The sequence below is a fragment of the Euleptes europaea genome, chromosome 4, assembly GCF_029931775.1.
Source record: "Euleptes europaea isolate rEulEur1 chromosome 4, rEulEur1.hap1, whole genome shotgun sequence".
NCBI lineage: Eukaryota > Metazoa > Chordata > Lepidosauria > Squamata > Sphaerodactylidae > Euleptes > Euleptes europaea.
The window spans coordinates 100,247,500-100,263,634 of record NC_079315.1 but is presented as its reverse complement, the minus strand read 5'-3'; the positions used below and the strand labels follow the sequence as shown (position 1 = coordinate 100,263,634).

General features: G+C 44.6%; 1 protein-coding gene across 1 annotated transcript in view; it reads left to right on the top strand.

Annotated features, from left to right (window-relative positions):
- Window positions 1-11,314, top strand: part of ISL1 (ISL LIM homeobox 1) — a 28,998-nt gene extending 17,684 nt beyond the window's left edge. Inside the window, exon 6 of the mRNA XM_056849047.1 lies at window positions 11,114-11,314. Within this exon, the coding sequence (XP_056705025.1) occupies window positions 11,114-11,230 (117 nt within the window). The 3' untranslated portion in view covers window positions 11,231-11,314. The remainder of the gene's footprint in view (window positions 1-11,113) is intronic.
- The last annotated feature ends 4,821 nt before the right edge of the window (window positions 11,315-16,135 follow it).

Below are 16,135 nucleotides of genomic sequence, written 5' to 3'. Positions count from 1 at the left end.
TCCTGTCGGGATGTAGAAAGAAGAGGGGTATGGGACAGGATGCTAGATCTGGATGTAAGACTCAATAACCATCTCTGTAATAAATAAATCTTATGTGCCTAGGTATTAATTTTAACTCTTGGATTTAAATGAGAAGATCAGGGCCCAAATCCTTTTCACGCATTTATGAAACTTTTTTAAAAAAATGCGCTGCTTTTAAAAATTTTAAACAACAGAGAGAGGAAATTGGGAGCCAAGGTTATGTCAATTAATTAGCTAGTTGAATTAATGTTAAAAAACCCTTTGATCCATTGAAATTATGTGCAATAAAACTCCAGACTCAAGCGACACCCCCACTCATGCTGGAGAGATGCAATGCCCTCTATGAGATGTTTTGCACTACTCCTAAAATCAGAGAATCCCTCTCCCCTCACGGTGTTTTTTTAAAAAAATCCATATTCACATCCATGCAGTTTTAAGGAACAATCCTAGACAGGCCTACCCTGAAATAAGTGTGTTGTACAATGGGACTTACCCCCCAGGAAAGTACCTTTGGGAGTGTAGCCTTGATTGACCAAAATCCATAGAAAGATCTGCTCAGAATCCTATAACTGAGTGACAAACCCTAATTATTCCTATTAATTTGTATAACTCATGCAGACTTTTTAAAAAAGTATCATTCTTGGCTGCAATCCTGTATGCGATCAACAAGGCTTATCTGTCACTGAGGCCGGTATAATTTAAGCAGCCTAGCTAGGTGTCAGGTTGCAGCACATTTTGTTTGAGTACAAAGTGTTTTTAAATTCTGATACAGGTTTGATTTTTATCCTCCTATTTACCCAGTGGAAGAGGTTAGGTCAAGAGCTACCAAAGGCACTCCCAGTTTCATTCATGACTTAGCAGAAGATAGTGGCATTTGGGCTTCCCATAGCCAAGTCCAGCAACTTAACTGCTGTGTCTATCTCCTATGTTTATTACTCAGAGCTATTTAAGATCTCCAACATATCCAGATGTTAACTCAACAAAGACATCTAGTAGTGCTCCAATATGACACATGGATTGCACTGCTCAAGATGTTGACTTGGATCACATAGTGGTCTGTCTCCCATAAAGGTCTCTCTGTCCCGAGGGTAAGAAAGTTAAGAAACCAGTCCCTAAATATACATGTGTGCATCCCTTACTCCCAAAACCTGCCCCTATTTTTCCTCCTATACACACATTTTGTATACATGGATTACTATGATATACAGGTTGTTGATCCCTTATCTGGACATCCGATATCCGGACTGATCCGAAAACCGGACCTTTTGAGTTGACATGCAGGCATTACTCACAGGCCCTCAGCAGTGCCATGGATGGTTCAATGTACACAAAATTATTAAAATATTGTTTAAAATTACATTCAGGCTATATGTATAAAGTGTGTATAAAACATATATAAAACAGAAATGAATTTTGTGTTTAGACTTGGGCCCCATCCCCAAGATATCATGTATATGCAAAAATTCCAAAATACGGAAAGATCTGAAATACAGACCACTTCTGGTCCCAAGCAGTCTGGATAAGGGATATTGTAACATTAGTCTTGGGACCGTGTTCAAATGTATAATTTAGCCAAATTGCTTACATTTTTTAAAAAATACTATACTTTTCAGTGTGTATTTCTAAACTTCCATTGCTAAACAGATTTTAAAAATGTGATTTATATTGTTACATGTGAGAGATACATAGTGTTTAATGGGCTGGCTTTCCCCAAAAAAGCTAACAGGAATGTACCAGTCAGTTCTGTTCTTAACTCCCTTATGCCTACATCATTTGGCAGCTCATATGGGACCATATCATCTGCAATACTTAGGCCCAACCAAGTGATTTAAGGACAGAAGTTCAACCTTAACTCAATTTCCTGGCCTAAGTGTGTTTAAACCAGATCTTTAAAATGATAAGGTATGTTATGAATGGTTTTTCAGTGATTAACGTTCTTGTTAGCAATGATAGAACATCAAATGAAAGTTGTTTCCAAAATATAGCAGGACAAAGGGGTTTGGGAAAGAACAGAAATCTCTTCCTTTTGATAACGTTAGCTGTGATGCTGCAGAGAGAACCTGACTCATTTAATTGAATTTAAAATTGGTATTGTCATTACTTGATGTCACTTGATACTTGGTTCCTGTAGTCCTAAGCACGATTATTAGTAGGAAAGGCCTACTGAATCTACTGGAACATACTTCTGATTAAACATGTTTACAGAACTATCTCAAAATATTTTGGTGTATTATAAAGGAAATTCAAATTGTGCCTTCATGGTGGTAAAGCATACTATTCTCTCTAGTATCAGAGGAGCATGCCCATTATATTAGGCAGGATGCTGCTGCAGTCATTCTGTTTGTGGGCTTCCTAGAAACACCTGGTGGCCACTGTGTGAACAGACTGTGGACTTGATGGGTCTTGGTCTGATCCAGCATGGCCTTTATGTTCATCAGTTCAGTTATGTAAGGCCTTTTATGCATGTCTGTTTCCCTTGCACCCCCTCTGACTGCTTCGGGTCACCTTGCTCTCCCCACGAGTTTCTGTGTGTTTTGCCCGTGTTTGCTGGATGCTATTTCAGCCAGCATCCAGAAAACAAGGGCAAACGTACGGAAATGCGCGGGGAGAGTGAGGCAACCTCTGACTGTCGGAAAAGGCATGCATAATCAAAGCAAAACCCCGAAGCAGTGTGTGTGTGTGTGTGTGTGGGGGGGTAATCATGAGAAAACAGCCAGGCATAAAAGACCCAACATTTTTGTCCTTCAGTGATACTTCCAAATCACCTGTGGTGGATGCCCTCACCTTGTCTAATGGTTGGATTGGCCCAGTATGTTTGAGAATGGTCTATCAGTTGTCCAGCTTTATCCTAGGTACTGTGCGTCATTCAGATACAATTATCATCCTCCAGGGTCTTTCAATGCAGCTTTTGACAATATAGGCAATGGGCAGACTTTGGATAGAAGAGGAAACGAGTGTAAGGAACATTTGACAAATGATTTTAGGACAAGAGGGTACGGTAGTGGAAAGTGCTGTCAAGTTACCGCTGACTTATGGCAACCCTGTAGAGTTTTCAAGGCAAGAGATATTCAGCAGTGGTTTGCCATTGCCTGCCACATTGCTGGTGGTCTCCCATCCAAGTACTCACCAGGGTTGACCCTGCTTAGCTTCCAAGATGTGATGGGATTTGGCTGGCCTGGGCCATTTAGGTCAGGGCAAGAATGTGATAGGCCATGGAATTTTTTTTGACAGAATAAGAAAGAATGAGAACAAAGGCAAAAGTGGGATGCAAATTACATGTGCAATGGCATTCTAGACAAATCACAGTGAATTTGGTAGGGAGGTTTATCCAGGGGCAAAAAACTAGTCACGTTTAACTGGGCTATGCAAACAAGTTGCCAACAGTACTGTCCTAAGGCTTAGACCAGAGTACCTCTGCATAGGATTGCACTGTACGTTGGTTGGGGCAGAAGCCCAGGGGTGTCAAAGAAGCTCTGTGTGATCAGAGAGGTGACCATGGTCCCTTGCACTGCTGCACAGTTTGGTTGCAGTATTGGAAGGGATGGTGGGATGCCCTTTTGAGTCAGGCCCTCCAGATGGTGTGACATATCTTGGGGTGGCTCTGATACCCAAAGGCCCATTGTTCTTATTTTCTCACATTGAACCTAACCTAGGGCACTTTCACACATGCCAAATAATGCACTTTCAATCCACTTTCAATGCACTTTGCAGCTGGATTTTATTGTGTGAAATGGCAAAATCCACTTGCAAACGATTGTTAAAGTGCATTGAAAGTGCATTATTCAGGTTGTGTGAAAGCATCCATAGACTAGAGATAGGTGGTTTGTTTATGGGCTTATTAAAAACTGAAGGCAGTTTGGAAGTAGACTGCTCTTAAGTACTCTCACCCTTCTTGTGGCCTCTGATAAACAGTTTTTGCATTTATTTTTTTAAAAAATATTGCATAATCTGTTTGACCAGAGTGGGACAAAAGAAACATGGGAAGTGATCCCCCCCCCACACACACACACCTTAAAAGTCACTTTTGATTGTTAGGAACTATACTCTGTTTCCAGCCTTCTCTTGGAATGAATCTGTTTCCCCTGATCCAGGGAGGGGAGGGACTGCGGCTCAGTGGTAGAGCATCTGCTTGGCATGCAGAAGGTCCCAGGTTCAATCCCCGGCATCTCCAGTTAATGGGACTAGGCAGGTAGCTGATGTGAAAGACCTTTGCCTGAGACCCTGGAGAGCCACTGCTGGTCTGAGTAGACAATACTGACTTGATGGACCAAGGGTCTGATTCAATAGAGACAGCTTCTTGTGTTCATGTGACTTATTTTCAGAGCTCATCTACCTGTAAGAATTTTCCAGCTCAATTAAGTAGAGGAGATGGCTTGGCTATGTGCAAAGAGATGCATGCGTTGAGCTTTATCATTGAAATGTATAGGGAAGCTGATTCATAAAGCAGTGAAACGCACATGAATACACTCGGGCACATCACGGAAAGAAGTTCTTTAGACCTCAATGGAACTTTAAATTCAAGTGCGTACTTAGCATTGGCATGCAAGGCTATCGACTATTGGAGCCCACCTGAGACCATCCGCAACCCACCTTGGAAGCATTATCAAAGATGCCTGACCTTAAAAAGCAAACTCCATAGCAAACATCATAGTTATCTATGATTACAAGCAATATCAGGCAACTCGGGAACAATAGGAAAAAAATGTCTCATTGTTTGCAGCCCACCTCAGCCAATGAATTACATATAGCAGAAAAGGGGGGCATGGCTTAGTGGTAGAGCACTGGCTTTGCATGCACAAAGACCTCCACACCTTCAGTTAGAAGAACCAGTCAGCAGTTGATGTGAAATACCTGAGACCCTGCAGAGTGGCTACCAGCCAAGGAAGTCAGTAGTAGCCATGGAACTCTGTATAAGTCAGCTTAATGGGTAGACAATTGCATTTAATTATTTATTTTTCTTGTAGTTCTTTATAGTCCACCTTTCTTACTGCTAGTGTGACACACATTGCATGAATAAATGTAATATACATTTATTCAGAAGTAAATCTGTCAGGACAGAGTATAGTGGTTAAGAGCGGCGGACTCTAACCTGGAGAATTGGATTTGATTCCCCACTCCTCCACATGAGCGGACTCTAATCTGGTGAACCAGGTTGGTTTCCTCACTCCTCCACTTGAAGCCTGCTGGGTGACCTTGGGCTAGTCACAATTCTTTCCCAATTCTCTTAGCCTCGCCTACCTCACAAGGTGACTGTTGCGGGGAGAGGAAGGGGCGGAGACTGTAAACCAGTTTGATTCTCCTTAAATGGTAGAGAAAGTCATCACATAAAAACCAACTCTCCTCCTCCTCCTTATTTATTTATTTTTCAAATTTATAGCCTGCCCTCATTCCCTCAAGCCAGGTTCAGGGCTTCTCCTGCTCCTCCTTTTTCTCCTCAAAAGTTCACTGCCTTAATCTGCACAATAAAGCATAGTACAACAAGCAATATTAGGATAGTGGGATGAAATTCCAAATATGATATTCAGGACCAGGACGTTAATTTGGAAGAAAGTCTGAAGCAAGCAAGGCCCTGGTTAGTATTAGGATGGGAAACCATGAATGGACAAGACAGATCTTTCCACAAACCTGAAAAACACTGTTTGGGTCTTTAAGGGAGGACATATCAGGGCCAGGTTTGGCAGCAACCACTGAATGACTTGATATCATCTGACTTATGTGACTCACCTAGCTCTGGCTGCTTGCCACTGTTCAACAGCAGCCACCCACCCTATGAAAGCCAGTGTGCCCTAGCAGTTAGAGCTTCAGACTAAGGTCTGGGAGACCTGGGTAAAATGACCAGTCTCACTGGGTAATTATAGACCATTCACATACTTTCCACCTAACCTATTTCACAGGGTGGTTGTAAGGATAAAAAGGAGAGGAGAATTGTATACACTCAGCTGCTTTGGTCCCCACTGTGGAGAAAGGTGGGGTATAAATGAAATAAACAAATAATGAACATAGCCGAAGATGGGAGGCAGGTAAAAGGTAGGTTGGTGAATGGCTGAGAAAGAGAATGAAGCAGGGAAAGGGTTTTCAGAGGATATGGGGTTTTCCAAGAGGAGGGAAAGGGGAAATAATGGGAGGGGGAAAATGTGCCTGCCCCACAAATCCTTGAGGGTTCCCTACTATGCAAGTGGGCCTGGCCCGGTGGCTGGCACCACACAACTGGACCATAGTTTTCCAAGTTGAAGCTGCCAGGTAGGGCTGTTGAAAAAAAATTTGGTACAGTTTGTCTTCGGCAAAATTCGGCCCTTTTAAATTCGGGGGGTGCCGAAGTCCGAACTGCCCCACTTCGAATCCCCGAAGTTCGGGCGAGATCCGGAGTTCGGGGGAAAATTCCCCACCTGCGCGCCTTCAGGGAAGGAAGGTGCACGGGGGGTGGGGTGGAACAGATCTGGCCTCCCGCTGGGAGGCACAGATCTGTTTAAAGCCCCCCCCCCCGCGTGCCTTCAGGGAAGCCCCGTGAAGGCGCGCGGGGGGGAGCCAAACCCCGAATTTGCCGAATTTATTCGATGAACCCCCGAAGTCGGCAAATTCGGCTCCCCCCGTTCCCCGCCTTTTTTGAATTTGGTTCTTCCCGAACTGGATACCGCCGAATCGGGGAAAATGTGGCGGTTTTTCAGTTGGGAACGAACCGAATCGACAGCCCTACTGCCAGGGGGAGGAAAGAGAGAGCAGAAGACAGTGTGTGTATGTGTGTGCATGTGCATGCTATCAAGTCACAGCTGATTTACGGAGACCCCGTAGGGTTTTCCAGGCAAGAGATGTTCAGAGGTGATTTGCCACTGCCTGCCCCTTCACGGACTGAGAGAGGTCTGAGAGAAATGTGACTGGCTCAAGGTCACCCAGCAGGATTCATGTGGAGTGGGGAATTGAACCCGGTTCTCCAGATTAGAGTCTGCTGCTCTTAACCACCACAATGGGCTGGCTCTCAGCTGAAAACTGGTGTGGATAAATGTAGGTTGGCTGTGGGGTTGGTGGAAGGAGAGAAGCAGATATAGGGGAGAGGCTATGGGGGCTTTCAGGGAAGAGAAAGAGAAAATATTGAGTCCTTGTAGGTTCCTGCTTGTAATTTATTATAGTTCTAATTCACAATGGGTTGGATTAAATTTGCTTCTCTGGTGGTGAAAATCCCAAGCGATACATTCCAGATTAAGAAGTGTTCTTGTGTAAACACTGTGCGGCATGATGATAGGCATGGTTTTCCAGAAGCAAACCCCCCTAAATTCAATCACACTTTTTTTTTTTGCCATCAAGTCACAGTTGATGTATGGGGACCTCATGGGGTACTCAAGGCAAGAGAGGTTCAGAGGTGGTTTGCCATTACCTGCCTCTGCGTGCCAGCATGGTTTAAGAGTGGTGGTTTGGTGGACTCTGAACTGGAGAACCAGGTTTGATTCCCCACTCCTCCACATGAAACTAATCTGGTGAACTGGATTTGTTTCCCCACTCCTACACATGAAGCCAGCTGGGTGACCTTGGGCTAGTCAGCACTCTGTTAGAGCTCTGTCAGCCCCTCCTACCTCACAGGGTGCCTGTTGTGGGGAGGGGAAGGGAAGGCGATTGTAAACTGGTTTCATTCTTAAGTGGTAGAGAAAGTAGGCATATAAAAGCCAACTCTTCTTCTTCTGTCTGGACTTCCTTGGTGGTCTCCCGTCCAAATAGTAACCAGGGCTGACCCTGTTTAGCTTCTAAGATCTGATGAGATTGGGCTAGTCTGAGCTATTCAGTTCAGGGCAATCACACTAACCCCTCATTAATTAATTTAGGATTACATTAATAGAGGAGTGTTCATTGGTACTGACCTAGACAATGGTGCGCGTGGAAGACTCTGATCTGGAGAACCAGGTTCGATTCCCCACTCCACATGAGCGGCGGAAGCTAATCTGGTGAACTGGATTTGTTTCCCCACTGCTACACATGAAGCCAGCTGGGTGACCTTGGGCCAGTCATGGTTCCAAAGACCTAACAGAGCTGAAGGATAAAAATTCTTCTCAGATTCTCAATGAAACAAAATAGTGGGGCCTAATCTTGATGCCCCTTTTGCCAGTGCATTCCCACTATCCGGCTGGGTACTGTTACTCATATTACTGATCACCAATGAGATGGGTGGGCTTGTGATGGGGGACAGATTCCATTTCCAACCATCCCTTCTTCTTGCACTGACTCAACAAAGGGAGGGGGTCAAGGGCTTCCTCCAGAAGTTCTTTTTAGCTCTGACCACATGAATGTGAACGTTTTATACTGAATCAGAAATTTGGTCAGTGAAGCCTGGCGTCATGAACTCTGGTTCTCCAAGGTATAGGAGACCTATCCAAGGCCTGCTGTCCAGATCCTTCTGCCTGAAGATGCCAGATACAGAACCTCGGAACATATGTAATCATAAATAAATAATCATAAATCCTGATTTGGAGGATTCCAAGACTGTTACTTACTGAGAATGCTGGTGAATCATGGGAATTTTCTCCATAATGAGGACAATATACTTTAGAGGGCCTCTCTTCCTGAAGAAACCTACTTCTATCTGCAATCCGTTCTCAGTGGATTGAGGGGAATGCATTCAAGGGGGCTGTTCTTTATTCTCTCTTGTGATCTACTGAAGCATACATGACAAATACTACTGAATTTAAGCAACGCACAGCAAACATTTCCAAAATTAGGCTCAACTTTGCTGTTAAGATTCTGGATTCCTGCAAGTACAAATCTCACATTAGGCATGGGCCCATGAAGTCATTTTAGGCCAGCTACTAATCTCTCAGCCTCTCTCTGTAATGTGGGGATAATGATACCAGCCTACCTTGCAGAGTTGTTGTGAAGATCACTGTTATAATGTATGTGACATGCTTTGAATACGCTCCACGAAATCCAAGGATGATTCCTTTTAGAATGCTTTGATTTTGAAGGTGTTGAATTTGCCCACTTTTTAATCTCCATGCAACTGTTATTACAGAATTTAATAGATTGATAATGGCTGGGATCTGGATTAGTTCCATCTGCTCAGAGAGATCGTAGACTCATGTTTCTCAAACAGACATTCCCATTGCTTCATGACCTATCACTCTTGCAATGGAGAGCAAACTAAGTATCATACCAGAAATATCTGAACAGCTCTTTTATTGATTAAAAAAATAGTGGAAATAGTAGCTATGGGAACAATGGGTTGTGTTAACCCTTTTTGCTTTCCTGATGTCGATGAACCCCATGGAGGTGTTCTTTGGCCTCTCAGGGGAAATGTGTGGGTACCATATTTTTGTTCTCTGGGTAAATGGTAAGAGTGGTAATTTCAATCAGGGTAATGGCTAACCCACCTTTCCCAGACTGTGTCCCTGATTTAACCCCCCTTGCTATTTTCCTTAAAAACACAGCAGGAGATCTGCTCATGGATCTCCCATGGCCACAACTCATTGGCACATTAGTGGTACAGGAGAAGGGGCAGTATGTTCAAAATCAAAAGGATTTCTGTAATAACACCATCCCCCCCAGTTTAGAAGCCTACTTTTTCACTGTGTTTTTCTGTGTATGCAAATGTTTGTCTTCTGCCATGTCTAGGGCTGTTGATTCGGTTCAGGATGAACCGAAAAACAGCCGAATTTCCCCCGATTCGGCTGTTTTTCGGTTTGGACGAACCAAACTCAAAAAAGGCGGGAAACGGGGGAGCCGAATTTGCCGACTTCGGGGGTTCGGAGAATAAATTTGGCAGATTCGGGGGGGGGGGCCCGCACCTTCACAGGGCTTCCATGAAGGCGCGGGGAGGGGCCCCTTTAAACAGGTCTGTGCCTCCCAGCTGGGAGGCACAGATCTGTTTAAAGGGTCCCTCGCTCAGAGAGCGCAGAGGGGCTTGACAGCCCCCGCCAGCCTTCCCGGGAGTCCCGGCAAGGCTGGGGGGGGGTCCTTAGACCCCTCTGTGCACAGAGGGTGCAGAGGGGCTTGCCCCCCGCCATCCTTTCCGGGGGTCCCGGCAAGGCTGGGGGGGTCTTTAGACCCTTCTGCGTTGCCTGCGCAGACAACGCAGAGGTGCTTGTTGGGGGCCCCTTTAAACAGATCTGCGCCTCCCAGCCGGGAGGCACAGATCTGTTTAAAGGGCCCCCCGCGCGCCTTCAGGGAATCCCCCTGAAGGCGCGCGGAGGGCCGAATTTTTCCCCGAACTCTGGATTCCCCCCGAATTTCAGGGATCTGAAGCGGGGGAGTTCGGATTTCAACCGATTTTTTTTTTCAACAGCCCTAGCCATGTCCTCCAACATCAAAAGGCCTACTTAATATGTCCAATTCCTTGGAATTCTGTTTAGGAGTTCTTTGGATCTTGTCTAATGTCTAGCCTCCCCTTCCCCCTAAAATTAGTAACATTCCACTTGTATCTTTCACATACCCACTCTCACGTAATTATTTAAAAATGTAACAATCTACAATCATCATCAAAACTTAATAAGGATGATATAATAATGCATCTAAATAGTGGGACTAGATTGTAGTGATGTGTGTGTGTATGTTAAGTGCCATCTAGTTGCTTCCAACTCATAGTGACCCTATGAATGTCCTCCAAAACGTCTCATCTTTAACAGTCTTGCTCAGGTCTTGCAAACTGAGGGCCCTGGCTTCCTTTATAGAGTCAATCCATCTCTTGTTGGGACTTCCTCTTTTCCTGCTGCCTTCAACTTTTCCTAGCATTGTTGTCTTTTCCAACAATTCCTGTCTTCTCATAATGTGACCAAAGTATGACAGCCTTAGTTTAGTCATTTTCATTTCTAGGGTCAGTTCAGGCTTCATTTATCTATAACCCACTGATTTTTTTTTTTTTTTTGGTCAGTCCACGGTATCCATAACACTACCCTCCAACACCACATTTCAAAGGGATCTACTTTCTTCCTATCAGCTTTCTTCATTGTCCAGCTTTCACAACCATAAATAGTAATAGGGAATACAATGGCATGAATTAACTTGATCGTGGTGACAGAGGATTATATATAAATTTATATAATTTTTTTGAAACCAATTCCTTTTCTTTCTTGTAAACATTTCTCTCTCTCTCTCTTTTAATAAAAATGCTCTGCAGGTTAATTTTTCAGAAGGAGGCCCAGGCTCCAATTCCACCGGAAGTGAAGTAGCATCCATGTCCTCTCAACTCCCGGATACACCCAACAGCATGGTAGCCAGTCCTATCGAGGCATGAGGAACATTCCCTACGATGTTGTGGTCCTCGAATCTTTTCGCCCCCTGCTGGAGAGAATGGGAGAGCTACCACGTTTGGGGACTCAAAAAAAAATGTCTAGAAAAAGAAAGAATGAAAAAAAAAAACCATATTTAATACAACCTTGTTCATGAACCTAAGCAAAGAAAACTCCGCGAACTGCCTGGGGAGTTTTGTTTTTGTTTTGTTTCCTTTTGCAATGATAAGGTAGCAACACTGTGAAGACAATCATGGGATCTTACTAGAATAACATTCAAAGAGCAAAGGAAAATGCTTTTTTAAAAAAACATACCCAAGCAAAAGGATCGGAAGAGGATCCAGGAAACCAAACAGACGTTTGAAAAACGTGAAGGATCCGGTCCTGAAGATCTCCCACCTTTTCCCAGATGGTATCCTTCAGTGAATGCCCATCCTCGAAAGTCTTGCCTCCCTTCTTAACCCTCTCGGTGCTGTTTGTCAGCTGGCCTTTCCCATTGCCAAAAAACAAAATGTATTTAAAAAAAAAACATTTTGGAAAGGAGCTCTGATAGGTTACTTTCCCCGACATCAAGAAAGGACAATCTATAGCCCCTCCAGACTGAACGAGCCATTGAAAGAAGGAGGAACAGCGAGTGGTTTGCAAATTTCATTTTTGTTTTGTTAAGTTTAATCCCCGTTGACTTTAACCAGGGAGGGGGTTATGGTCTCCTATAGCATGTACTGTAGCTTCTCCCCCTCCCCTCCTTCTTTTGGGGGTTAGAGATCCCCCCCCTCTCCCGAAGCCTCCTATGACATCCGTGGGTTTTTTTTTTTTAAAGGAGGGAATCCTGGGGGGCGGGGCTCGAAGGTTTTTTTTTAAATCCCAGTTTAAAATTTCATTTGCAACAAGGTATACCTCTTTTTTGGCCACACACACAAATGGTGTCTCTCGGGGTTGTGTTTTTGACTGGCATCCGCTCAATAACGTTCCCCCTCCCTTCCCCCTGAGATGTGTATAGTTGTTTCTTTTCTTTTTCTTTTTTTCTAAAGAAAAAATGGACTGTTTCTCTTTCTCGCTTTCTCGCTCTCTGGAACCGACGAGCGGGGAAAAAAATACTTTTGTTTGCTCTCTCGCATTGCAAAAATTATAAAATAATTTATTATTTATTATCCGAAGACTTGCTACTTTGTCATGTCCTGATTTGCCTTTAAAAAAAATGTTATTTGGGAGGGCGGTGTCTTTGTTTGTCGGTTTGTTTTCCCATTTGGTTTTTGCTGAAGCTTGACAGGAAAAGGGCACGAACCACGCTGGGAAGTTCTCCTCCGCAAGATCTCTTGTAGCAAGTACGTTTCTGTCTTGCGCAGAAAAACTTCCCAGGAAATTGTACCCAGAAGAATGAATGTGTGTGTGTGTGTGTGTGTGTGTGTGTGTGTGTGTATAAAGAAAGGTGGAAGAAGGCTTTTGACCGCGGTCTTTGCAATTTATGTCCAATTATATGTGGGGCTTTTATTTTGATTTTGGAGGTTGGTCCGTTAAAAAAAAATTCCCTCTTCCTTAAGTATTATGCGAAATAAAAGCGCGGTATGTAGAATGATTATTATCTTCAGGACTATTTCACTAATTAAACGTTTGGTATACATACAGAAACAATAAAGTAATTCAGAACAATGATCCCAGCGCCCTCTTTGATATATATAATATACCACAATATTATATATATATATATATATATATATATATATATATATATATATATAGTATAGTTACAAGTTAGCTGCTGAATACTTGTAATAAAATATTGCCTGAGATAAGGAGGGTGCAGTATTTTATTATACGTATTAACCATCAGCTTGTAAAGTTCCGTTTCTGACTTCTTTCCAGGGTGAAATGGCCGAACCTCCTGCTTTAAAATGTTGAATGCTGGGCCAAGGCGAACTGACAGTGAACTTCCAGGAAATTTCCCTGGAAGTAAAGCCCATTGAGTAGACCTAAGCAGGATTCTGAGTAGACCAGCTTAGTCTTACTCTTTACTCTCTGATAACTTTGGAACAAGGCCGTTGAGGATCTACCTGGCACATAAAGTCCTAAGAAACTTTAGACTACTTAGCAAACTACTTTTTTGGGGGGGAGGAAGCCTTAGATACACCGGAGGGGCGTGTGTTGTCTTTTCATCTGTGCCCCCGAACAGGGGCTGTGGCGAACGCTATAAAGACATGCTTGTTTGTGCTCGGTGGCAAAAAGGATCTCTTCCAGCGAAAAGATCTGTGTGGAGGAGCTGAGTCACTGGGCCCAATCCTCAGGAGCCTTCCTTGGGAGTCAGCCCATGGAAGAACATGGGTTTACTTTCGAGTAGACCTGCCGCGATACTGCCCTCCCCCTCAGTATTTGCTAGTTTGGCATAGATAGATATAGTTATGGGAAGGGGGGGGGAAATGTTGTTCTCTACCAGAATTTCCTTGGGAGTAAGCCCATGGAATAACAGGGGCTTACTTCCGAGTAGACCTGTTCTGACGCTTCCCCCATCCAACTCAGTATTTGCTAGTTTGGCATCGGTAGATATAGATATGGAAAGGGGGAAAGTATTTTTCTCTACCAGAGTTTCATTGGGGGGTAAGCCCATGGAATAACAGGGGCTTACTTCCGAGTAGGCCTGCTCCGACCCTTCCCCCACCCAACTCACTATTTGCAATTTTGGCATAGATAGATAAGATATATCTATGGAAGGAGTGGGGGGGGGGATATTGTTCTCTTCCAGAGTCTCCTGGCTGTTTAATTGACCTCTTGTTTTCATTTGGGGAAGGCGGAGAGGATGAAGAGGAGGGGGGGGATGTATTTTGTTTAGCAAGTGAAGGATGACTGCGATTCATCAGCGTCTGTTGTCAGGAGCGTTGGGAACGGCGTGGGGGGGGAGAGATTCTGGCTGGAGGCGACTTGCCGATCAGAGCTTGTTGTTTTTCTTTCGACTTCCGTTTTCTTGTAGGTGGGGAAAGGGGGGGGGTCCCGCTGGTGAAAGCTAGGGAGAGCAGGGTGAGGAGGCGAGGGGGGGGGGTGAGCTGCGCCGGCCCAAAGGTGCGATCCGCATCTCCCGTCAGGGGGTTCCTCGGGCTGCATTTCAGGGCTCCGGCTGTGAACGCGACTCCGCAAGCTCGGCAGCGTCTCGGGGGGGGGGGGGGGAGATCCTAAGGGGGTTTCCCTGGGAGTAAGCCCCACAGAATTGACCGGAGTCGGATGTCTGCGCGGCTTGTTTGGGAGAGCGCGGTCCGATTCACCCCCCGTTGCGTCGCGTTACTTGAACCCTGATCCACACTGTTGGTAAAGCGAAGTGTAGCAGGCAATCTTTGAAGGATGGGGGGCTCACCCCTATTAACAGATAAACAGGTTCTTTAACGCGTTTGAAACCCGAGTTTCTGTCTGTCTGTCTGTCTATCATGGTGAAAACTATATTCCTAGTTGCCTAGGAGTTTCCCCCAGGACAGATAAGTCTGTATACCCCAAGAACCGCAGAAGAGCCACCCTGGTCCCAGAAAAACAAGTCGGAGTAAGAGAAAGTATAAGGCCGAGAATTCATTCCCACTACAGACTCTTTCATAAACAGGAATTGGAGCTTTTTGGGTCCGCTTTCATCCACTGTGGGTTCCAGTGGTGGGTCCCATTTCACCCCCTGGCTCGTCCTCTTCAAGGCTCTTATTTTGGTGAACCTTCTGTGTTTGGGGGCTGTTTTTCAGCCCTTTCAGAGAGGGAGGGAATAGGATACAAGAGATTTTTTTTTTTTTTTTTAGGAAAGATGACAGGAGGTTGATCTCTGTCGGGGCTTTTCTGTATTTCTATTCTTTTTCTGGCAGTTACAGAGTAGGGCGTGGATCGGGGCGATCAGCGCCACCGGGTACATTTCCTCGGGCAGAGTCGTTCAAGTAGCCCACCCAGAACATTTTCGGAAGGGGGGCGCATTAGTTTCCATTGAGCAAGAGGTGGGATTTTAGTTTCGGGGAGGTTTGTTTTTTTGGGGGAAGTTTGTTGTTCTAAGAGGTTTGTGGTTGTTGGAGGACTTATATGAAGTCTGACAACAGAGTTCCCTGGTTTCTTACGGGTTTTAAAATGTGGCTTAAACGGACTTTTTAAAAGGGATAGGCTTCGGGACGTGCCCACGCAAGTGAAGATACTTGAACCCTGATCCCAAGGGGCTTGAGGATCGCATTGATTGGCTTCTGGGTGGGAAAATGTGTTTCGTTTAAAGAATGCCTGACAGAAGTATGTTGATTTGTTTAACAGCGCCACCAAAGCGCTCCCCCTTGATCTCGCAGAGCAAGTCACAAACAAAACAGTTTGGACCCCAGGGCCGCGCACTTACCTGGGAGTAAATCTGATAGGAGTCAGTGGTACTTACTTCTGAGTAAACGCGACTAGGATTGGGGCTGCAGGAAAGAGAAACGAGCAAACTAGGGTTAAAAACAAAAACCTATCCCATTTATACATGGGAGGTTTTGCCTTGGATTTGCTGCTCTCTATATGCACATTTCCCCCAGCCAACTTCTCAAAACTCAACAATAACCCCCATGCAGGGTTTTGAGAATTCAGGTGGGGGAAATTTGCATCTAGACAGCGGCAAATCCAAGGCAAAACCTCCCATGCATAAATAGCCCTATTCTCCCTCCCAGCCATGCTTGAAGGCAAATGTAGTCAATTCCCCCCCTTCCCCAATAAATATGAAAATCTACATTAAAAAAATCGGGTGTCACAAGCGTCTCAAATGTTAATACCAGTTCAAAACAAGCATAGTCTGGGGATATGTTGGGTTGGGGAGCTATGCTTTCCTAATAAATGTCTAAAGATTCGCCACTGCACAGGTAAATACATGCTTGCTTGCGCGCCCTTGCTTGGGTGTCTTTCCCCTTCCAAAACCTTTTCCTGCCCAAGAGCAGCAAACGAGC